The 25,039-nt window shown below is 39.8% G+C and overlaps 2 protein-coding genes and 1 long non-coding RNA gene across 3 annotated transcripts in view; 2 read left to right on the top strand and 1 right to left on the bottom strand.

Annotated features, from left to right (window-relative positions):
- The window catches only part of LOC123973420 (general transcription factor IIF subunit 2-like), a 44,879-nt gene extending 22,351 nt beyond the window's left edge, over positions 1 to 22,528 (bottom strand). The window contains exons 1-4 of the mRNA XM_046053423.1: positions 22,389 to 22,528; positions 21,897 to 21,970; positions 21,763 to 21,781; positions 21,300 to 21,444 (exon numbers count right to left, since the gene is read on the bottom strand). Coding sequence (XP_045909379.1) covers positions 21,300 to 21,444; positions 21,763 to 21,781; positions 21,897 to 21,970; positions 22,389 to 22,454 — 304 coding nt within the window. The 5' untranslated portion in view covers positions 22,455 to 22,528. The remainder of the gene's footprint in view (positions 1 to 21,299; positions 21,445 to 21,762; positions 21,782 to 21,896; positions 21,971 to 22,388) is intronic.
- On the top strand, positions 1,291 to 2,223 carry kctd4 (potassium channel tetramerization domain containing 4). The gene has a single exon (XM_046053421.1). It carries the CDS (start codon positions 1,398 to 1,400, stop codon positions 2,172 to 2,174), a length of 777 nt encoding a protein of 258 aa, XP_045909377.1. The 5' UTR covers positions 1,291 to 1,397; the 3' UTR covers positions 2,175 to 2,223.
- LOC123973421 lies at positions 21,412 to 24,470 on the top strand. The gene is made up of 3 exons (XR_006825619.1): positions 21,412 to 21,513; positions 21,789 to 21,810; positions 24,277 to 24,470. It is a non-coding gene; the product is annotated as an uncharacterized LOC123973421 (long non-coding RNA).
- The last annotated feature ends 569 nt before the right edge of the window (positions 24,471 to 25,039 follow it).

The following is a 25,039-nucleotide window of genomic DNA, read 5'->3' as shown; positions in this document are numbered from 1 at the left end:
CTGCGTAAGTGTTTGTGCATCTGTGTGTGTGTGTATAAGAAATAATAAAGTTCTGCCCAGTAACTTTATTATTTCTCTCACACACACACTTTAACATTTGTTTTGTGCCATTTTCTACTCCCCCCCCCCCCCCACGGCGTTGTAATTTCTTAAAAGATGGTGCCTGAAAAAACCAAACAATGAGGAAAATGAAGGTGGTTACTTGCGTCATAAGAAACGTACACAGTTAATAGGTGGCACACATCTGCAGTTGCACTAGGAGAAACACTGCCATGTGACACACACACACGATATGGAGGCATTTGTGGCAAATTACCAGTCTGGTGCAAATCCCCTGAGGGGGGCTACAGGCCAAAGCATTAGTCAATTCAAAAGCTGTCCTTCATGACCAGACCACCATTGACTGTAATTGGTCCATTTCCTCCACAGGACCACAAAGCCAGCACACGTACAAGGTGCACAAACATGAATGCCCAAGCTACATTCCCTAAGACAGAGGAAAGCTTGTTACCTTGCAAGAAAGAAAATAGGATATTTACATAAATGCATTCCCTGTTGCTTTCATTTACATAAGACTAACGCTCTACGTCTCCCCGTCATAACCAGAGATAAGACAGAAACAGCATACCAGTAAACCCCCGAATTAAACTGGACTCCTTTTCAAACAGATTCCAGTTCACATGTAGGGCTGTGTGGTAAACAGATGGATTTGGCTGCAAAAGGAGTTTCATATTCAGACTCACACAAGCTGAGACAGTTTCACACCACAAGAATTATGGAAGCAACCCCCCCTCCATCTGGTGACAGGAGGGTGTGTGTGTGTGTGTGTGTGTGTGTGTGTGTGTGTGTGTGTGTGTGTGTGTGTGTGTGTGTGTGTGTGTGTGTGTGTGTGTGTGTGTGTGTGTGGTAATTGCTGGAGCTCAGCTAGAGCTAATTGCTAGATCTCTCCTCTGCACCTTTTTTTATCAGGGATAATTAGGAAAAGAGAGCAAGAAAGAAAGAAAGTGCTCCCGGAGTCCGTACTCTGTTGTTTGCTCTCATATTCTCTCTCTCTCCTCCCTGCATGTGACGCTGTCTGCACACCCACTCCTAAAGGGAGAGAGAGATCTAGAGAGAGGGAGGGACACCGAGCAGAACTGAGAGCCAGTTTGTTTTCAGCTCCCAGTTCACTGTAGCTCCTCTGCCAGACAGCACTCACCCATCCACCATCACACACACTCAAACACATTCAACCCTCACTATAAGACAGCTGACAACACATTTTCATTTTCTCAGCAGCAGCAGCCTCACACAGCCAGATCCAAAAAAAAAGAGAAGAAAAATCCTCTGCTCGATTTGAACGGCACACGCACCAGCTCGGAGGAGGCTGGGTCGAGGCTGGAGAGGGTGACTGGAGAATGGAATGGAACCTCAGAAGGATGGAAAGTGAACTCAGGCACATCAACCCGGACCTGCTGCAGCCCAGCAAGAGCTTCAAGAAGCCCTCTTCAGGGACCATCACCCTCAACGTTGGGGGGTTCCTGTACACGGCCCACCGGACCACCCTTGCCAAGCACCTGGGTACCTTTCTGGAAGAGCTGGCCAACGGTAAGAAGCCGGTCCAGCACACAGATTCCATGGGCAACCCGTTCATCGATAGAGATGGTCCAGTTTTTCGCCATGTGCTCAACTACCTCCGAACCGGAGAGCTCCAGCTGCCCGATGACTTCCGGGAGGCAGGACTCCTGCGACGGGAGGCTGATTTTTACCGTCTGAGTGAACTGGTGGAAGCTGTGATCGAGTGGGAAAGTCAGAGGGCGGCCCAGCGGGAAGCCGCCTTTTTGGAGATGACAGATAGCCATGAGCGGTCACAGGGCCTCAAGGTGTACTGCAGCGACCACGCCTTCATCGACAAGGTGAAAGCGCGGCTGGTGCAGATCTCCAAGAGCCGCCTGGACGGCTTTCCAGAAGAATTTGTGGTGTCGTCCAACGTGATCCAGTTCCGACACTTCATCAAGTCGGAGCCGGGCTCACGGCTCGTGCTGAAGGAGGACAGCACATTCTTGTGCACACTTGACTGTCTGAAACTAGAGACAGTGATGCTCGCACTGAGATCAGGCTTCAAGCTGGTCACCAGCCTCGACAGCAGCAAAGGCTCTGTGGTGGCGGCCGAGGCCCTGCACTTCGTCAAGTAGGATGGAGGGAAACAGAGGGAAGTGCGGGGGGTGATAGAGGGAAAAGAGTAGTGCCTGATTCCATATCCATCCCGCTAATGTAAGGTATTGACTTGAATATCTTCTAACATGTGCTGAGCTGTAATGTGTCATTGGGTGGGAGAAGGAGAACGGGTGGGTTTTACTGTCTCACAGGACAGTGTTTATATCTTTACTGCACAATGCTGGCTTACAAAGAAAGGATTTGGCAACATTTGGGTGATTCTGTTATCTGCAGAATGGCATTTTGGCATCAACCTTTACACTGCTTTGCAAGCATTTATATAATTCAGAATGATTCCATGGGCAAATTAGCATTTATGATTTTAGAAATTGCATTTGAGTACATAGCACACAAAAACTAAACTTTGTAATGTGGGAGACAAGCAGTGATCAACAGGGGGGGGGGGGGGGGTTCAAACTGAGAGTCTGAACACCGACGGCTTTATCAGTGGATCTGTCTCTGCACAAGAACTGCTTCTGCTGCTTTGTCAACGGTTGCAAAAGCCTTCAAACCCAGCCGTGGCGTGCACTGTTGTGCCACTCAGCTTTTACTACAGCCTGTGTGTGTATGTTATACACTGTGTGTGCTGTGTTTAGTTGGTTTAATAGCTTGTGTTTAGTTTATTAGCCTCTCTGGAGCCTGAGGGGTAAACCGCAGCGCATTATGGTAGTGTTTTGGATGGACATACCAACTTCCCATCCAAAATCAAACTGAAGCAGCATAAACTGTTTCTCAGATCATGTCAACAAGTTGAGTTTAAGTGCAAAGAACCGTGATTGTTGTAAGGGCTTTGAATCTAGCATGATGCATGTGCACTAAATGAACGGTGTGTTTGTTGGTGCTGTGAGCCTCTGTGAAGTCACAACAATGCCTATTACTTTTCAATGTGATAATTTTACAAATAAAAGTGACACTGAAACTATTGTAAAGTGTTTTGAAGTGTATTCTCAAAAGTCTGTGGCATTGTTTGGCGGAAAAAGCCTGCCGAATAGCGCTTATGATGATGTTGAGAAGTTACTTTGCATATAAATTATAAAACATCAGGCAGCCACTCTTAGAATCTACTAAAATTATGTAATAGCATAAAAGCTATACTAATCGCCCTTTAATTCTGACCCATATGAACTACAGTCTGCACAGTGTGTAACTGTTAATCACTGAGCCAGGAGGGAGCATTATTAGTGTTAAGTTTCCCGAATATTCTGATGCAAATAAGTGATAGAGACACACTGAACTGAACTCACTTTCAGCTCTACCAAACCTGAATTTCTTGCATAAATTACTCCTTTTACACTTCTCTGCATGTGTTAACATGTCATTTTCCACATCTGGACCAATCTAGAAGGATCACAGGAGCAACAATAACTATGTGCAGCATATTCTATTTTACACACATTAGGTGTCAGAACAGTAGAGGGTGTCATGTTTCTGGGTTTTTGCTCCCTGAATGAAAAACAGACCAAAACCCACTTTGGACAGTTAATTCTGAAAGTGGCTTTCATTGATCAATGCCGCTTGAGGATCTTCAAAATTAAAAGCCCTCTTTGTAGAAATTATCGGGGCCGTTTCGATTACAACATTTTTCAAATCATTATTATAACTACACAAAAAATTGTTATGTACAATTTGTCTCAAATTTTTTGGGCTTCTAAGAAGCTAATCAGAGATATTATATAAAGGATTTTAACATTTTCGCATTTGGCGTATGGAAAGCAGACAAAGTGATATTGCTGGAAGCTTAGTATATGACTAATGACTGATTAATTCCAGCCGTAACAGAAATGTATTGTATGTATATCTGCTTCATGTGGAGTGAATTTTAAATTATTCTGCACATCCTGACATCACTGTTAGTTGGCCACACCCAAAAACGACACCGAGGGTCAACAGGCTCGGTGACAACATTTTTCAGCCTGGTGTTATGTTCATCTCTAACGTTATCATGTTGATGCTCCTGCATTGAACACACGATAAAGGCCTTTGATTTTCTGAATTTAGCAAATGATCTTACATCAAGCTGAAACAATGATGAACAGAATTTGATGACAGTCATTATTTATTTGTTAAAAAAACCCTCACAGTGTTATCATCCAATAATGTCTATCACACACAATCAGTTAACACTTAAACTAAAACATGCTCTGCCCTGCTCTCACCTTCAGACCACCTGCTGTAATGACTGAAAGTAAGTTGCACTGGTTCCACCACAGTGCAGCAACTCTACCTGCAGTAGCCTTTAGGGAGCCCCTTCAAACCCTCCCAGCTCCAGTAAAGATATTTGGTATTTTAAAAGTAGGCCAGTCTGTGAGATAAATCCTGCCCTTTTCCCCCAAGGAGGACCTCTTTTTATCTCTCTGCATTTTACTCTGATGTGTGTCTTCATCAATGTTAGCAGCAATATACCATTGTTCACACTAATGAGCAGGGAAAATATTTAACACAAAGGGTGGGGGACCTGTGAGGGAGAGGAGGTTCAGAATCCATGCAGCAGAGGCCCAAATATCAAAATATTTAGTCTCTAATACTATTTAAGCTAAAAGCAGCGCTTGTCCCTCCCTCATTACCACCACTGAGGCCCTTAACCCCAACCACTCCAGTGGAGCTGCCAGCAGATCAGACTGCGGATGGATCAGACTCCTCCAGAGCCAAAGAAGACATTGCTCAACTGTTTTCACAGGCTGAGTAGAGCATCAAGTCAACTGAACTTCATGTGTCAAATCAGGGGAGTGCCCCTTTATATAAGCAACTAAACACATACTCTAAACAAACAAATCACATTAATATCTGAAGGTTGAAGAAAATCCAAGTTAAGGTCTTTTAAGGTCTTGGGTCCAATTTATTCTTCAGTTTGCATTGCTCCAATCACATGTCAATAGGTTGATTATACTGGGTCACGAAGAAACACTGTAATGGCTGCATTTAAGGATAAAAAAATCTGCTTTGGCAGTCGCAGGGTTAGGGTTAGTCTGCCTGTTGGAACTGTAACTCTGATTGTTGGTATGCTCTGTAACTAAGTGAGTGAGTGGCAGGCAACTCTGCAGACAGCTTTAAATGAAACAGCATCTCTCACTGTAGCTCTAACTGTGCATCTCCACTCCATGGTGACTGAAACCGCCTGCTCCAGCAGGCGATGTCGTCAACCGTACGACCAGCCGCCACCATCCACATCATGACTCATACACCCACATCAACCTCTGACATCAGGCAAACCTTTTCCAAAGCCCACTTCTCACAAACCCAGACGAACAATCTACAACGCACAAGTAACACCGCAAAGTGAAACGTGAGCCCCTTTAAGAGGAGATAAACGCCGTGAACCTGTCTGGTTCAGATGCCACGCTTAGCACTGATCCTTTACTGTAAACAACATCAAACCTTGGGCCCTTTTTTAATTGCAGATCAGCTCCATGCATCTTTTATGATGATGACTGCTTTACTTATTAGTTGCAGGGTCAAAGTGATCCACGCCTCATCAAAAGGCAGCTTTGGATGATGAGGGAGGCAGGAGGTGCAGGTGGTAACAGCAGTGAGAAAAGCTGAAATCACACTACTATCAACAGTCTTATCTCAGTCTGTTCACCTGTTGCCAGGCAAACTCAACTCCATACACTCTCTCGAACACACACACACACACCCCACCCCTCCTTATCGCGACGCCTCAGTCGTGTGGTGTCGCTTGGCCAGAAAATGACTAACATACCTTAGATATTTTTGCTTTCAACTCCAGAGAGAGAGGCGATGGCAGGAGGAGGAGAGAGAAAGGAGGAGGAGGGGGGAGGTCAGATCCCTTTTACTCACGGCTCAGACAAAAGAGGCAGCAGCGACTATTATTCAGTCACAAAAAAGAGACGAGAAACCGATAGATATTTTTAGATTGAAGCTGCCAGTCGTTGATACTTGTCCCTAATGAAACTTCAAGTGTCTCCCCTAAGAACTGTACTTTTTCCTCAGGGTATGAAAGTCTCTGAAACAGCATTTACACTTAAAAACAAAAACGTGTCTTGGGAAGCAGTGAGTCTCAAATGCAACCCTAAAGATATTTTTCTTCAAGAATAAAAACAATTCTTTCAGTGAGGTGAGATAACTCCACTTGCTCCCTATCCAGTTACTCTTGTTTCAGGAATTTTCTAGAAATAAGTCATCTTCACTTTGTATCTTGACAGGACCCCCCCAAACACATTACACTTGATTATAGCATTTTCAACAATAACTTCAATCTGATCAAAATGCATTACAATAAATTCAATTTGCCTGCAACACAACCAGTATAATGTTGATTAATTCTACAATTTAAATGTGACTGAATAAACCATATCCCACCAAAAGTCAATAACCAGAAAATATCCAGTTTTCTGTCCTCCTCACCTGTGAGGGTCATCAACTGATCACCAATAAACTAATCATTTCTTACAATAACAGGCAACAACAACAACAACAACAGAAAGAACCAAGGACAACAGAAGCGGTAAAGAGGTCAGATCAGAAAGAGAAAGATGTTCAGAGGAGCTCGAGCAGAAGCAGAGACAGAACGAGGTGAGAGGAAATCAGAGCCAACCTGCCCTCCACCTTCCTACTGTATGTGTGAAAGTGGTAATTAACAGACAGGTGTATTCATTCAAATCAATGGCAATACAATGGAGTGATGTAGTGACTAACATTATTTTCATCCCATAGTTTCTGTATTGTAGGGTGTACAGGACTCTACACTTCAGCCTAATTAAATATAAACGTATACACACACACATTGCCTGTACACGTCGATTATAAGATCGTTAAGTGACCAGTTCACAATCAGCAGATGGATTTAATAGTAGTGTAGCTTTTGAATTCATGCTAAAATCCCATATTTACTGTTAAAAAAAATTCTGCTTTCACACCACAAAACAAACAAACAAATAAACAAACCGCACCAGCCGGTCTGCTTGGAAACAGACCGAGATCCTCCTTTTTAAGCAGTATCGGTGCAGTTGTTTGGTCCGCACCATGGTTCGGTTGACAGTTTTCACACCAGCACAAACAAACCACACTAACTGGGCAAACAGACAGATCTCATGAGATCACAGGAAGCCTCTGAAAAAGAGATTATGGGTTGCCAGTGAAGGTAGAGTAGAGTAAAGTGGAGTAGAACTCAAAATAAAAAAAATTTCAGGAACAACATCATATCACAATGCAAGGCAAGTTTATTTGTATAGCACATTTCAGCAACAAGGCAATTCAAAGTTCTTTACAGAGAAATTACATGAAGGTGGAGTGTGTGATTTCAACTATTTTTCAATGAAGATAGCAAGAGAGAACCTGGGGCCATGGAGTATTTTTGCAGCATAACATGTAGGAGTACGGGTTAGTTTCTGTGTCTCTGAGCAAACAATGATGCTTCCATGTGTAGTCTGCTGTGTGCACGGTACTGAATGGACCACAGGGTACATACACACTGCAAAAATGTGTGAGGGTGAGTGGGACGTCACTATATATACACACACACAGCAAACGTTTACCCCCACGGCCCCCTAACAGGTTGATCCTGCCATGTACATGCCAAGTAGTAAGTGGATGTGTGAGAATATGTGGCTGCATGTTATTTTATAGTAGAGACCAGATTTAGTAATAAGTATAAGACGTTATCCCTGTTGTGACATACATCTAAATTTGTCAACCTGAATTATGACTAACTGGAAGACACTGTAATATCTTTAAACACCAAAATAAGCCTGTATGCAGTTTGAAACGTGAGTAAACCCACTAAAAATAGACGACTGACATCGGTGGTAGATGAGTTTGCATTTTCTGTTAATTTACAATGTGTCGTGTTAAACGTCACAAATGTAAACCGTATAAAGCAGCACTGCTGATCAAAGGTGGGGTCAATAAATACCCGTGACGACTATAGAATAATTTCACCCAGGAGTGGGTACCCTTTCATAAAAGCCAGATGTTAGTAGGCGTTGGTGGGGTTTTTTGTCCAGTGTAAAAGGACACTGGCCTTCTAAAACATGTCGTCTATCAAATCTGAATTATGACTAACTGGAAGTGGCTGTAAGTCTAACGCCCAAACACCAGGTAGACCCCGATGACAGAGTGCGGCATTAAATCATACCGCCTTCCAGATATCCCCTCCCCTTCACCAGCCAACTGCTCTGTTTGGGAGTACCGGGGCTGGTCCGCTCCACTGAAAGCCAGACTAATGGTGAGTGGGCAGCATTTTCAATTAAGGCTGAGTGAGGCAAGTTTTGTTACTGTTGAGTAAAAGCCTCCCACACAACACAAAATGATTTTCTTGCTGAGACATCTCACACAAAAATAATACAAACATATGGACTGTGTGACCCCTGTGTGGAGGAACCGCCATCATATCAGATGTGCAAAACACTGACTGGCTATTATTACATATTTTAATAAAGAGCCAATATCCAGCCCGCTCATGCAATGGTCTTACTATAATGTAATCCCTTTTTATTAATGTGTCAGTGTGCATGACCCCCCCCAACAAAGGCAATAACCGACTCTAATCTACCTCTAGAAACCCACTAGGTCAGCGGAGCCTCTGGATGTTAAATACAGAGATGGGCTGTTGGAGTAAATTGGATTCCTAGTTTGAAAGGCAGCAGTGTTGGGAGGAAAAGAAAACAGAACAAGCTGTAACACCAGATTTATCATAAGAAAAACGTAAAATCATTTGACCACAGTCTAAAGCTTTGCATAGTTACTCTGAATAAATATTCCGCTCGTTTTAAAGTCTAAATAGAAGTCAAAGGAACACACTTGGACACAATTTAAAAGATGGCATTAACTGCAAACTGGGAGTAAATACTCGAATGAAAACTTGAAAACTGTTGACATGATATTACCATTAACATAATGGGCTCTGGAGACACAGCGACAAGGGTCATTTAAGGAAAACCTCAACACTTTCCATCTGCAACGTCACAGAAAACATGACTTAAAGAGGTTACATTCCCTCTTTACCATAACCTTTCCGGTCTTTCAACAAGCCCCTGACTTGAGACTCACATTGTATCTACTGGCGACACAGCATCACGCTCTGGCGCTCTCTCATTATTCTGGGTGTCACGTGTCTCTTGCGTGGGAGCACAGCAGGGGTTGGACAAACCTTTATTTCAAGAGGCAAAACAGAAATGAGAACGCAGATGACGTTTCTCTAGCTAAACAATTGCTGGCTCACGCTCCCATTTTCACCTTGGGCAGTAACAAACATGCATCACTAAGAGGAATAGCGGGCCTTGAGTCACAGTGATTCAGCCCGTGCTTCACTGTGACTGCAGGGAAAAACAAATGTGAGATCTGCATTTTCTGAGCAACCCGCGGGGTGCAAGCAGCAATCTTTAATCCACACATGTAGACTTTTGTGATAAAACACAGCAGACTTTAATATACTAAGAGATGGGTTTATGCCCACAGAACAGTAACAAACCATCTGCCTGCTCACTTTAAACAAACAATCATGCTCTCTGGGTAGAGGAAAACTCTACAATCATATTTCCTACATTTCAGTGATTCTAAGCGACAGGTGACACTTGTCTCAACTATCATTGAGGTGCCTTCGAACAAAAACACTTCACACTAAAATGCACCAGTGGAGTTTTACAGCGCCAGTAAAAGACTGCTTGTAATGGCTAGTAGATGTGTACTTCTTAAGCTGTACCACAATTTAAACTACACAACATTTGGCAGCATTATAAATTTTACAAATGCTTACAATTCCTCTTGGTAATTTACAAATAATATGCTCAAAATATCCAGCAAACCAATGCTACATTCCTATTTCACTGCACAATAATTCCTACACAGTTAGTGCTTTGCAGGACAGACAATCTGTCCAATGTGCTGATTAGAAACAATCTATTCTTACACTCTGCCGTCGCTGCCAGTGTGAACGCGTGGAACTGTATAATGAAATTAAAAGAGGAGTTCAAGAGCACGCAGCTCAAGTTAATTTCCATGGATAAATAAAACGCAACAAAATAAAGTCAATTAATTTCGAACGATCCCCATGATAACTCATGTTTCGAGAATGGTGTGTTTCTCCCCCCCTTTTCGTTTCTGGTGGTGCTGTGAGAGCACAGAGGGCCGTGCAACAGGAGAGAGCCGACAGCTTCAGCCGGCTCTCACAGCGAGTATGCCCATGACGGTTTAGCTCTCCAATTGTAGGAACAATGAAGCCTCCCATTGGATCAACGTAGGCAGAACACAGCCTTCACTATCCTAACCGAAACACTAAGACTGCTCTTTTGACCTCAGCTGTGGAAACAGCCCAACCATGCAGCTACTAGCGCATAACATCCAGTACAGCGGGGAGGAACTGCTGAAAGCTGAGGAATGCCAACAATTCATACTGCAGGCCCACTGAATCCTTGTGAATGAAGTCAGATATAGTCCTGAAAGCATGTGTTAGTGTCGGTTGACTACAAAGTCAAGCTTTTCAAGAGGTATTCCAGTCAAGAGATTTTAAACCCTCAGCCATTCATGAGCCACACTTTTGGAATGAAGGTACAAAGCTAAGCCAGCCACACTCCTTCAATAAAACACCTACGACAGTCTGCCCAGGATCCAATAGCCTGCACACTTCCACTGGTGTTGTGCATGAGGTTACTACACAACAGGGATTTCAAATAACACAGCAGGACAACAGCAGTTAATTAAAAAAAAAATAAATAAAAAAATATTCCTACACAGAAATTTCAGATTTTCCACTTCCTATATTTAGCCTGATTCCAGACAATCTGAATCGCATCTCCACTTCTGTCAGCGATTAAAAAAAAAGGTATGGTGTAGGGCCTTATGAAATTCATTAAAATTTATCCAGATCAGTTTTATTTGTTCCCCAAATTTTGCATTTTCCATAAAAAAAAAAAAAATATATATATATAAATTCTGTGATTTACAATCTAAACACATTTTGTCACCAGAAACAGTGTGTAATCATGTGGTGGATGAATAAAATTTCAATAAGAAAATAAACAAATTTTTATGAATTTTAATGAATGAATTCATATTAAATGCATTCAAATAGCAACACATGTGTTGTGAATTGTCCCCCATTAAAAACGTTATTACCTGACGACTGACAATTTCTTCCCACAGGTCTTCTGAAGCACAGCCTCCATAGATGCTGCTCGAACACACGGTTACAAGTGACGGAGACTAATCTCATGTGGGCAACAGAAAGAGCAGTGGACAAACACAGTGTACCTGTAAATGACACCAAAACACAGCAGCATGGTCTTTTCTGTTAATTTGGCTTAATTGCCGTGAAAAAAAAAACACTTATAATACTAGGGGAAAACCAAGATTTTAATAAATTACAGTTTACAGATTCAACAATATCCCGCGTTGAACAGTTGATTCCATTTTTATTATCAAATTCTGTGATTCTGTCCATGTGGAAATCATAGGGCCCAAGTCTGGTGTTGTTCTCGTCAATGGCTGATCCTCGCTGGAGTAACAGCTGAGTATTTGTCAGTGTAATCTTAAGTATAGCTGTAAAGTGAAAGTAGTTTTCCCTCATTTCAAAGTTTTATCTTACTGTCCAAGTTTCCATTCAAATGTAGCACAAATTTTAGCAAAATGTCTAGAATATCTGCAAAAGAAAATGCTGCGTTTTCATCCACTACCGCCAGCGAGCACTAGAAGTTGGTTCATCAAGATTTAGAGTTGGTGGCCCTAATTCTCCAGCCGGGTGCCATTAAACAAATGCAGAAGAAGAACGCACAACGAGATGACGCGATTAACAGAGCACTTGTGGCACTTGAGTGAAAACTTGTGGAAATAGGGGGTAGTAATCGTGCAGTGGATAAGACGCCTGCCTTTGGTGTGAGAGACCCGGGTTCAATTCCCCACTGTGGCACATCCAGTGTGTCCCTGAGCAACACACTTAACCCCTAGTTGCTCCAGAGGCGTGCGACCTCTGACATGCATAGCAATTGTCAGTCGCTTTGGATAAAAGCGTCAGCTAAATGAATAAATGTAATGGCATTTCCAGTTGTTTCATATATTCATTTGAGGAATGTTGCAGTCTCCTCATTGGTTTACACAGATCTGATGCCATTTTTCGTTTCTTCAGTGAAGAGTAACAACATGCTTCATGTACGTCATGGTTTACCTCGCCAAGTCAATTGCATTTTGTCTCATTTTGTTTTTAAAATCGACAACCCAACTTTTCAACCTCAGACATGTGTGAAAGCCTTTTTGCGACAGTTGGCAACTTAGTTATTTCTACTTCATCTCTGAGAAATCATGTTTTTTTTTTTTTATGTCAGCTTGGCATGGCAGATGGCTGTTAGCACTACAACACCCAATGGCCACGGTAGTCATTGCTATTGAGAAGGCGCTAGTCTGAGGCAGGAAATGGAGCAGTAGCAAATTTAAGATGTCCACTATTGTGCTAAATAATACATGTGGTCCTGCATTTGTCCAAATTTCTTCCTCTTCTTCTTCCTCACGAAGTTTGTCCGTTTGGGCTACTGTAAAATCACGGCGGTGCAACATGCCGACCTCCATGTAAGAGGACCCGCAGTGTATACAAGCTCAAGGTTACTAAAAACCAACGGTTCATTATGTCAGGTCTTTATCCACCCCTGAAAACATAGTTCTGTATATTATATTGCATTTCTGTCAATAGATCCTTCTAAATATCACTGGACATTTAAAGGCCCTGAAATTGTTTTCCTCAATTAGCCTCCTACTGTAAGGAATGAAGTCCTAAATAAAATCAAAATAGTCTTCCTAAGTTAGAACAGTTATTTCATATGAGAGATTTCTTTAGTTGGGGAAAGGTGATGTCATATCTTCCCGCACACCAATCAGAGTTTAGCAACATTTTAATCAAAATCTGATGACACTTGAGGGGTCGCTTGCTTGTATCAGTCGAATCTAATCAAACCTGGTGAAGCACATTAAAGTGTTAAAAAATTTTTTCCAAAACTTTAACATTGATTGTTGCCTTTTTGGTCATGAATATTGAAAATTTAAGAAACATACTTGCTTACTTAAGTAAGTAAGTTTTGAAAGGCACTAATCAGTAGCAGAGATTCAGAAATTGGATGTTTCCTACCAAAATGTATCTTGAGAATTAACGTTTTTACTTATGTCTCTATGTACGCAGGCTTGTACATTTGATATTTTAATCAAAGAATATTTTCTAATTGTATAAGACAAGAAGAGTCAATTCACTGAATGAATATTGTTTCTTTATAGATAACTTAGGTGTAAATGAAGAACTGAGCATTTATTGTGCTTATATTCAGGTGTGATGAAAAAAGTTTGTAAAAGTAATGATGTACAAGAATACTCCAGTAATAGTTGTAGCAGCATTGAAAAACAACATTTTGGGGTTTTTTTGGTTACTAGATTGGTCTCTAATAAAATTCTAATCATGGCATCAAACTATCTTAAAGAAACTGCATGCTAACAAGGAGCTTTTAACCCCCCCCTTCCATGTCTAAATATAATGTTTGTATTTAAAGCAAAAAGTGCCAAAGTACGTAGTCAAAGTTATAGCAAAGTACTCCTAGAATCTACAGTTGTACAAATTGGTAAAACAAAAGCAGATACTCTGTTTTGGGGAAATGAGTTATTTAAAAAGGGTTCAAGGACTGGAAAGTTTTGGTGAAAAGCTTCACAGAGGCAGCTGAAGGAAAGTCATACTGTAACAGAGCAGCACATTACATCTGGCTTTCTGTTCTCCCCTGCTCGCTTCTGAGGCAGCTAAGCCTGTTGCTTAGCAACCTCTTAATCAATACCTGGTTCTTGCCGGAACAAAGCAGAACAACGAGAGCAGAAATAATGGAGGAACACTTAGCTAGCAGCCTTACAATACAAAAGCCATGTCAGACACCATTCGTGTACATATCAATCACTGACGGTCACCATTAGCAACTGCTCGTTATTGCTGGATCTTTGAATACTTGTATAACAGGAGGTGGAGGAATGTCTTATACAGAGTCCGAAATGTTTGGATTATAGGGATTAGACGCTGCGTGTCTGGCAGGATTACGTATTTACTCACTAATGGACATCGAAAGAGCTGGAATAAAGTGTGCTTTTTTTGGTCAAAACAATCTAAACTTATTGTGAACCGCAAGTCGTCATACAATTGTTTTATATGGTTATGTGATTCTTAACGCAACACTAGTGTCATCAGGGATTTGGTGGACTGAAAAGTAAATAAAACAAACCAGTATACTACATCTAACCTAAGACATTTTTTTTCCTATTTTAGATTTACATTAGCGTGTGAATCTCTAAGTACCGCAGAGGGGGATGAGAATTTGGTCGCTGCTTTTACAGGTATCCTGTCATGAACTAAACATTTTGACCTGTTGGTGGTACAAGATAAAAAGTCAGGAGATCATCAAAGTCAGGAGGATTAACCATGAATGTCTGTTTAAAATGTCAAGGCAATCCATCTGAGATCATTCGCTTGGAACCAAAGTGGGCCACTGACACTGCCTTCGCTCCCACACCTACTCAAATTGTGCTGATATTTGACACCTTGGACAGAACAGGTCTTCAGAAAACATTTGATGTACGTTAGAAATCAAATAAAATATATAATAAACCATCAGCATTCAAATTTATACTTAAATCTTGTCTGTGTGATAACTTTGTCAAAAACACCAAATACAATACAAAGCAATTTTTTCCCGAATATTATTTCTCATTTTTATACTACATTACCTTCCCTATACTACTTGTAATGCTTCATATTTAATATAAATGTATCCAATCAATGTAAATATCAAATGGTTTTAATAGGCAAACACTATTTGTTCTTCATTCAGATTTTGAAAATAAAATATCACAGTTACATTATGACAGAATATACTGCAGTCTTAATACAATACCCATAGAGTACTATATATCCGTACTTCTATTACAGGTCTGTTACTACTCAGCACTGCTAACATTATTACTGCTACTATTCTACTACAATACCACTACCACATAACGTAGCTCACCAATTTCTCTGCTCATTTTGTTTGTTTTTTTTGCAGAATAATGAACACAGCAGTCAGTGATTTCTATGGAATCCTTATCGCAACCCAAATTATCAATATCTTATGAGTTGAGAGCATAAACTACATTATCAAATAGTCTATTGTTGTTATAATTCCCTGATTTTGTTAAACCAAGGTGGAGCTAATGGTAATTATATTAGTAATATTATAACAAGGTTTTTTAGTGATGGTGAGTAGTTACAGACCTTTAAGAGCAGTAGTACTTCTATAGTACTATAGTGGTTTTGTATTAAGTGTGGAAGCTAATTTAAAATCTTTAGTCTTATTTTTCATGCAAAGGGTTATCTGGAATAATATATCACTTCTTTTGTGAGAATGGCATACACCGGCTTTTGTCAAGTATGTTCTAGTCATTTGGTAGTACCAAGGCCACGAACAAATTGTATGAGAACTGTTTTGTAAAGAATTTCTTGTGCTAGGAATATGCTCCATGTCTATATCCGATAGATTAAAAGTACACACACACACACGAGTCACTGAAACAATGGCTGATGAATCTTACATAGATGAGATTTTGTTTTGATTGTGTGATGTTCAGACTCCCTGTATGAAGAGCAAATAATGTCCGTCTATAAAAAAAACAAAAAAAAAAAACAATATTTACATTGTATTGATTGCGGCCTAGACATTTAATATTAAATATGAAGTGTTACAAGGAGCAGAAAGAAGATAATTTAGTAAAAGAAAGGAGATATAATGTATTTGCGTTAACACTGCTTTGTATTATAGTCCGTGATATTGACAAAGTGACATTTTATGAGCAAAAAAAGGGTATACATTTGAATGCTGATAGCTGATTATATATTTGACTTTATTTCTCACATGTACATCTAATTTCTTCTAAAGACCTGTTCTGTCCGAGGTGTCAAGAATCACTCAAATCTAAGTAGGTGTGAGAGTGAGAGTGCAAGTGCAGATCAAACCATACGTGTAGGTAAAAGCGAGGAGAGAGTGTGAGTGTGTGTGTAAAAGCGAGTGGGAGACCGGTGTCATACAGTACACCTTTCTGTGGGCAAGCGGGGGTGGAGCTGAGCGTCGGTCAGGTAAATAGAGACTACACACACCACCGTATCTCCAAGGACATTATCCTACTTCTTGTTTCCAGTGCACTTTCACAGTCAAGCGAGTCATCTATAGCACAGACACCTTTAAGAAAAAAATAAAACAAACAAACACCACACACAAAATTCACAAACAAAGGAATGTTAAACTGATGATCCCCTCTGACACCCGTATTGAATCCCAAATCTTTTAGTTCTACTAAAAATGTTTTTTTTTTAACACTTAATTTTTGCTGTAAATTTCAGTGCAGAGCATTTTGAAGTATCACTGTTTTTGGTGGTCATAAAAAAACCTTGAAACAGAAAAGTCCATTATCACATGTAGGAGGTATTATTGCAAGTGTGGGTGATTCTAAAGTGCACGAGGGCGGTGATAGACCAGACCTTGTGGCTGTAGGATGCACCCTGATGAAAAGAAAGCTTTATTTTCATTACAGATTTGAGGCACAGTTTACAGACAATGACATGAGATGATCATCTGTTGTCAATGGCACTAACATGCAGAAATGTCCTTTCATTTGGGCTGCGATTACACACTCAGTTGTCGGTTTATTAGGTATACCTCACTAAAACTAATACAGTCTAAACACCAGTCCTGTAATAAATCCAACTTTCATGAAGGTTATAATGTTCAGTTTCTCTTGAAAGCGTTTTATGGAGGGGTTGATTCAACTGTGTCGTCATTTTAAAGGCTGCAGTTTGCTGTGGAACTTTTAACACAATTGTTTTATACAGACAGGTATTATTTTATCATTTATGCCTACGAGGGTAGGCTAATTAAAGGCTGACTGGTTAATCCACTAATGCTCTCCCTTTCTATTTCAGTAGTATGTAAGTACTGACAAATGCCATTTGAACACCAATATTAAACAAGCTTTCTATCCCTACAGGCAACATCAGGGTTGGGTGATATGACTGAAATCTATAATCATATATTACATAATATTTAAAAGGTTCAGTGTGTAAGATTTAGTGGCATCTACTGGTGAGGGTTGTGAAATGCAACCAACTTTCCAGTCTACCACTGCCCCTTACCCTTTCAAAGAGCTGAAAGAGCACAAAAGATGTCTCGACAAGAAGTTAGGTTTCTTAAGGTATATTTATTAAGAAATTATATTTACTTAATTATTCAGTAAAACCATGTTATTGTGACTTGGCCACTGACAGATAACATGGAAAATGTAAGCCAAGAGTGTGTAACATTGTCGCTGTGTCTGCACCACAGTCCATTATGAACCATACATTAGATAAAGGGAAACACATTAGTTCTCTCTGTGATTATGGACCCTCTCCAAAACTGACCGCCACCAATAATATCTGGCCTGCGGTCAGATTATGGTGCTTTGATAGCAGCAAAAAATATAAATAAATACTTTGATAGCGGTGCTGAAATAGATCTCAGTCATGGCAGCAACAGTTATCACATAATCACTTCCTCTTTAGTGGTTTTGCCTACAAAATAAAAGTGTGAGAAGCTTGTTTAATGTAATGTAACTTGAGTTGAACTGGGAGCTTTTACTTTGAAAGATTCTGAACGACATTAAAAGAGTCTGTAGTCTGCTTGACACACCTCTGAAAGAACCATGATTCCCCCTAAAAATATCCTCAGCCTGGAGATATTTGGGAAATGCAAAAGCGTCCGTAGGTTGATGGATGTGGATCAAACACCGAAACAAAAACAGTGCAGCACATGCCGTGATCTGAGAAACATTCACTGCAGAATCCATTTGTTGAAGAGGGGAAAAAATAAAACAAATAAATAAAGCAGTCCCTGCCGGAGACCTGCATCCTTTCTCTGACGTTGGTGACCAAAGTTTATGTTGTGGCCTCTTAGTTGCTAGTATAGCCACAAGGCTCAGTGTTAATTAACTGCCCAAAATATTTCTCCAATCCTACTATTACGGTTTTAACAATGTTATACCTGAAATGATTTAACAGAATTTGCTAGTAAACGCTGAGACAATATGACCTTATGATATGATTCATCTGACAGTCACTAAACAATAATTATTCACTGTGCTTCCCCCATTTCAGATTACAGCTCACAAGCAACTGAACGTGTGTCTTTGAGCTGCTTTCTGACTTCAGTCCTGTAGTGAACACCAGGCTGGGTTGCCTTGCAGAGAGGAAAAGTTCAGGGTGTTCTTGTTTTGTTTTTCTTGCTGAAAAACAAACAACTGAGATACACAGGAAACCGAGAGGGGGGATTAAATGCGACAAAGATCTAGAAGATATGGACAATGATTTGGATTATAAAGTGTCTCTAGGAGAACTTAATGTGTATTGTGCAGAGGAACAAGTTACCAGACTGTCCTGATTGTGTTTCCAAACATAGGACAGCTGGAAAAGGGTTTCACTGAAGATGAACCAGTGCTCTACACCTTTACAGTGTAAGTTCAGGGTTATTGGTATAAATTTCAATGCAGTTCCAAACAAGAGAACCTGGTTTGTACCAAATTCTAATCTTTACTCAGCTCAGTTTTCATTACTAAATCTACTACACATAACAATCAAACATAAAAAAAGGATTGCATTATATTCCCAGATTCAAAATGCCGGAGGATACATTGCCCACTGAGGACACACAAGGTTGTACAGGAACCGATTAGTTTCTGTGGGCTGAAAAAAAGATACACAAGGTGAACCTTTATTTTCTTTCTCTTTCTTTACACGACATCCATAGCAAAATGAGTCATTATAGACATCTACCAAAACAAAAGCATCCCAGTGTATTTCTTCTACCACCAAGCGTATTGTGACGTCTACTTTGCTACGTGCTCTGCTGCCAACAGAAATAATCTAATTGATGCGATCCTCCGTTTGCCTGTACCTTGTTTTACTGTCTGCTCAGCTGCTTAATGAGGAAATTAGTTTTAATGTTTTCCTGTTTCTCATAATTCATATCAATGTGATTCACGACAAGTTCCTTCTGCTCCACGTATAGACATCCACCTCGAAATCCACGCTGGTGATTGCATCCTCTTCAACACCTGCAACCTGGACAAGAACCCGATTGTGTCACTGAAAAACCCAGTGATTATTGTGCGAACTGGACGCTAGACGCACCAAAGTTGGTCACATACCGTATGCTCTTGGCCACTTAAAAAACAAAATGCCCGACAGACATGGAAAATAATTAAAAATCACATGAATGCACTGGGGAAAGGCTTCTGAATCTATAACCATCCATAGTCATTATGGTTTGGCTCCAGCAGCCCACTTCCTGTCGCCCACAGCAGCCAGGTCAATAATTTTAACGAAAACACTTGAGACAAGAAAAACAGGTCATTATCTTGACACTGCCATCCAATCGGTCCACTGACAAATAACACAAGAGCAACCATGACTGTGTCAGTACTTTCAAGCCTATGCCATGCACTATAAAAGTGTTGGATTTGTCTATTTAACCACTATTATTATTATTATTTGTTTTACCTTTATGAACCACTCAGGGTTCTCTGCAAAACAGTCCCACCTCATCTGCATGCACTGTTGTCCCCTTTACAGCAAAAGGGTTAAACCTACTACAGCTCCTCCTTATGCAGGACATTTTTGCCGTCTGCTTTTGTAAAAGTTGAGCATATTTGATCACTCAATATAAAATTACAGAACACGTCCTGTTTTCGCTCCTCTATATATAAAGTACTGTCACACTTACAGCCTTCTTTCACTCAGCGCTGCACTGGAGAACCACACACTGCTCCATTTGGTTTCACACGTTCCACTTTGGATAGAGTTTTGCCTTCCAGTCAAAATGTGTGCATCAGACTACTTTGGCTATGATTGGAGTATGTTTGTTTTTATGCCAACAACACCTAATTACATGCACCCTCTGCATGCTTAAAAAAAAAAAACACTATAAGAAGCAGTCAATTTCATTGTTCTTGAGCACTGGCACCCTGGGAGGTACAGAATTGCATTTGACATTTTGCTGATTTGAACAGCCTGCACCCTGCTATTTATTTACCATTTCACCAAATTATAGTTTTCACTGAATTATGGGATCCTTTATGTTTTATTTTTTTCCTTCTCCATTGCATTAGTCCAATTAAATTCATAAGTGTTCTGTAATTATCATATCGAATGTCTTGAAATAATGATTAAATCTTCTTCATCATCATTTACTTTTAGTGGTGCAATACATGAAAACGATCAAATACATCTATCCTATTAGAAGTAACACCCATTAATCTATTGCAATTCTCAGGTCACATTCCCATGAACATCCAACCATACAATTGCAGCTATTTTTATAAGGTCTGGGTCTGATACAAATCCCTGCAAATCCTTCTGCCTCATGTATATGTATGACACATCGTGCCTGGCAGCAAACGTCCTCCATAACTCAGAAGCCCCCGAGTATTCTCATGAATTTTACAGTGCAATCAATGTAGAATCACCAGCTTTCTTTCAAAGTAAGAAAAGCTATGAAACCAGAAGAACTGAGGACAGTTAAATCTGTAATGTCGTGTGCCTCCATCCTGAGTTAATTCAATGTGACTGTTGGTTTTCTTCTTTAGCGGTCAAGAGGACAGGTCCAGGACCTGTATCTTGATCAAGTCTAATCAATACATTTTATCTGCAGGTAACAGAAAATGCTTTGTGAGACATTCTAAAATGTTTTGTTGCTGGTTTTAGTTTGAGTTAACAACAACACCTCAATCAGATAAATTAACATGTGAATGATTCTGAATCAATGCAAATTTACTGTTTTATTAATCTTTAAAATCCAATTTCAGACTTTGTGTAAAGCCTCATTTTTGCTGAACTGACAAATCTGCAAATACTACTTGCAGCAAGAGTGTTAGAATATATCGGTCTAAGACTAGACTTTTGTTTAGCTCACAAACCACACTGCCCTGTGGACCGTCACAGGAATCACACACGCTGTGAAATCTATTTCAGTTTGAACCCTTCGGGCCCCCTTCAAATGTGTGTTTCAGATTAAATTATCCAGCACTAAAGAAACGGAGAGACGGAGGATAGAAAAGCAGAGTTGGAGACTGACCTGCCTCGCTGTGGCTGAAGACAGCCATGGTCTGTCCACCCACTGTGTTCATAGTGAAGGGATGATCCCTCGGGACCTGCAGTGATGCATCCTTCTCCCCCAGAGCGCCCAGGGCAGTCAGCTCCTCATTCAGGCTGAAATGTACCTGAGAAACACAGCTGAGTCAGGACCCTGCTGACTAGTCATATCAGCAACCAACTCTTTGATTCATCAGGTAAGGTCAAATATAAAATGATGAATCTGTATTGATCCCTGTGAGGAAGTTAGGTCAATGCAGCAGCTAACAGCGAAGGGATACACCAAAGAAGAAATAGGGAAAAAAACAGTACAATGAAAATATACAGTCTGCAGTATGAATGGGGAAAACAATCATTAACGATTGATGTGCTACTAACACTACTAAAGCTGTACAGGTTTACTGTAAGAACGGTCTGTTATACACTATTATATGAGGCGGTCTCACCTCTGTTTTGCCTTGCTTCCTGTCAGGTGGATGAGAAGACAGAAAAAGGTGCGTATCACTGACAGGATTTAAGCATATCTAAAACAACAAAAACATGTATTCAAAGCTTCTAAATGAAGACTTTACCGACATACTTTCCAATGGTAAGGGTTCCGACCTCGCCCTTCTCGGTGGCCTTGTCCCATTGGTGAGATAAATACTTGGGAACCTGGTGAAAGATAATGACGATTTAAGAGGTCATTTGTAGTTTTTAAGAGGACACCTGTCAAGATATACACACACCGAACTTAACATGTCACTCAACAAGAGCTTTGATGGTGAATTTTGATTTTAAAAATAATTAAATTTCGACAAAGATAAGCTGCAGCCATTTTTATTATTATAATGTTTGTCGTTGCATACTGCATCCTTTGGTGGATGAGTTAAGTTTATGTTATAACTATTTGTAAAAGCAGAACTTTGCACTGAAATTAAAGGTTGTCCGCTGTGTATAATCACCAGTATAAACCTGTAGCACCCGCTGAGTCACGTAGCCGATAAACAAGACGACATGGTACATGTTTTTGTGACCCCTCACCAGCCTCATCGATTAATTTGATAATTTAATAAGATGCGGGTGGACAAACCTTTACAAGCCACACGCCTTTACTTTGTTTGACTCCAGTCAGATTAACCTCCGTTTTGTCTGACATAATTTAGTAGTGATACAGGTAAACAAGAAGCGGCAGGCTGCGCGTCGACGGATCAATTTATTCTGGAGGGCCCAATTAAGAACAAATCTTCAAAATAAAACTTCCTGTGATGTAACAACAACAAAGATGTATTTCAAAATAAAACTCAGAACCACGACACAGTGATGCTAGATATTCAGGCACAGGAAGAAACCATCAGTATGTTACACGGGAATCTTTAATAGTAGGAGCATTTTATAATCTAATATCTTGTCTGCAGTTGGTTTATACCTAACCAAGCTGCTGCACTGACCCACCATCTTTACAGTAGGCTATATGAAAACGATGTAGGCCTGCATATTTAATTTTATGGATATGGATAGAAGGTCTCAACAAGTGTGCTACTCAAGTGTTTATTTAAACAATGAAATTACTAATTCTTTATATCTATGTGCACAACAACTATTTGATCTTTTTTTGTGAACAATTTTATATATATATATCTATATACATACATTTTATATATATATACATACATACATACATATATATACACCTTCAATCCCTCTTCCATAGTAGATCACTCAATAATATAATATTTAACTGTAGGAAAAAAGGATTGAAAAAAATGAAAAAAAGAGTACGGTAATAACAAGTTTAAGACAATTGTCTCAGGTGTGTGTGATTTGGGGAACTGCAGGCTACCACTTAATATTACATGACATCCCACCAGTAAGGCAATCACACAACTGTGTGGCTATCAGTTTGTGGTAGCACAAAGTATCAATTGTAGTGTAATGTTATCAGAATATGCATCACAAAAGCACAATGTCAAAAAAGATAATGAGGGCCTTAATGTGGGTTCTGCTCCTGAGTCCCTCTATGAACTTCAATATTTCTGCTGGTCTTTATATGGTACATATTCAAATTAGTTACATTTACATAGCAACATTTACCACACAGCCAGCTTGTCTAACTCCAGCTGAGAAATACTGTGTACATCATGCAAAGAGAGGGCCAGGAACAGGAGGTTAAAAAGCAGCTAATTTGTGCCGTGAAGTTACAAATCAATTATATGGTGTTGTTACTCCATCTGCAGCTGCTGCTGGCTTCAAAACATTCTTCATTTAATTTGGATTAAAAAGGTCTATGAACAAAGATCATATTGCTACAGAAGCTTAACACAACTTCTAACCCCTAAAGAACTGTATCCCACAAGTTCCTTTTAACATTTAAACTACCATCTTAAGGGGAATCTCATTCTGTGAGGGTCTGCAAATAATTAACTTTTCCAATTGTTGTGCTTTTATTTTGAAAGATTCAGTACATTACTGGAATTACACAAAATCCTACTGAAATGCACACACACTCAACAATGAGCTGACAATTACTATCATAGCAAATCAAACATCTTTAAAAAAAAAAAAAAAGAAGAGGGCAGAGTAAATATAGAACAGACATCATTAAACAAAGTGCTTACACGCTTGTCACAATAATTCACAAGGCATCAAATCAACAATTCCATTTGTATTTAAGAATTAGTGAACTGAATAAACAATTGCTGGCAATAATAAAATGTTGATGGAAGAACGTTTCATATTTAAATGTTACACGGTACCCAGCCGTACTAAAATCAAACATTTAGATATATTAAATCACCTGTAGCATGTTTTTTAGTTTGTTTTCTATAAATAAACATACATATAATATATTGGAATGACCCCATTTATTTGCATATATATATATATATTACTGCCCTTTGCCATGTATCATTATTTGAACAGTGTATGAATATGTATTTATTGTAATGAAAAATGTTGTCTCCCCGTGTCATTTTTAACAGACTAGCACCACCATGTGGATCAACAGAAAGCCTGCACCCTTCTACACTCTGCAGTCCAGTTGGTCCAGCAGCAGAACCCGTCTCTTCACTAACATGTTGACAATGATCTCCACTCAGTGTCTGACACTATGATCTGTGAACCTCTTATTACACATTTTTACTATCACTTAAATTAATGTGTCTCATAACCTCTATCTCTGCAGTCGCCCTCTCTATCTTGCGCTCTGTGTATATCAGCAGTGAAATTAAATCCACCAGATTTCTATCACTGGACAAATGAATGTCTTTCCTGCTGGCTGGAGATATTTTCCTCAGTGACATCTGAGCTTGATGTTGAGCTTGAATTAACTCAGGGCTAGGTGAAAGTTACAATGTTCATTTTCTAGAACAACTTCCTAATTTATAATGTGATGATAACATTGTATGGAATTTTAAACATCATATAATCACAAATAAAAATAAAAACATAGACCACCAAATGGATGGTTATGACAGACTTTTATGATTCAAAAGGAAGCCATATAGGAGGAGAGGTTTTCTCCCTCTTTATTTTATAAGGCCATTAACGCATAATGCTTGAAAATGAGATTTCCCAAAAAATATTTAAAGTCTATGCTGTTTACAGAACATATGAGGAGGTAAGACAGTTAAACACTGCACTAATTATTTCACTAAAGGAATTGTGTATGTAGACCTTTAGACCAGAGTGAATCAAGTTCAGCTTTAAGGTCATTAACAGTAACTATTAGAGGGTGACTTACTT

Source organism: Micropterus dolomieu, linkage group LG07 (genome assembly GCF_021292245.1).
Source record: "Micropterus dolomieu isolate WLL.071019.BEF.003 ecotype Adirondacks linkage group LG07, ASM2129224v1, whole genome shotgun sequence".
In the NCBI taxonomy this organism is placed as follows: Eukaryota; Metazoa; Chordata; class Actinopteri; order Centrarchiformes; family Centrarchidae; genus Micropterus; species Micropterus dolomieu.
The sequence above is the reverse complement of the archived record's forward strand: the minus strand, read 5'-3'. Positions and strand labels throughout refer to the sequence as shown.

Coding starts and splice junctions, on each gene's coding strand:
- kctd4 (XM_046053421.1), top strand. CDS start 1,398: ATGGAATGGAACCTCAGAAGGATGGAAAGTGAACTCAGGCACATCAAC.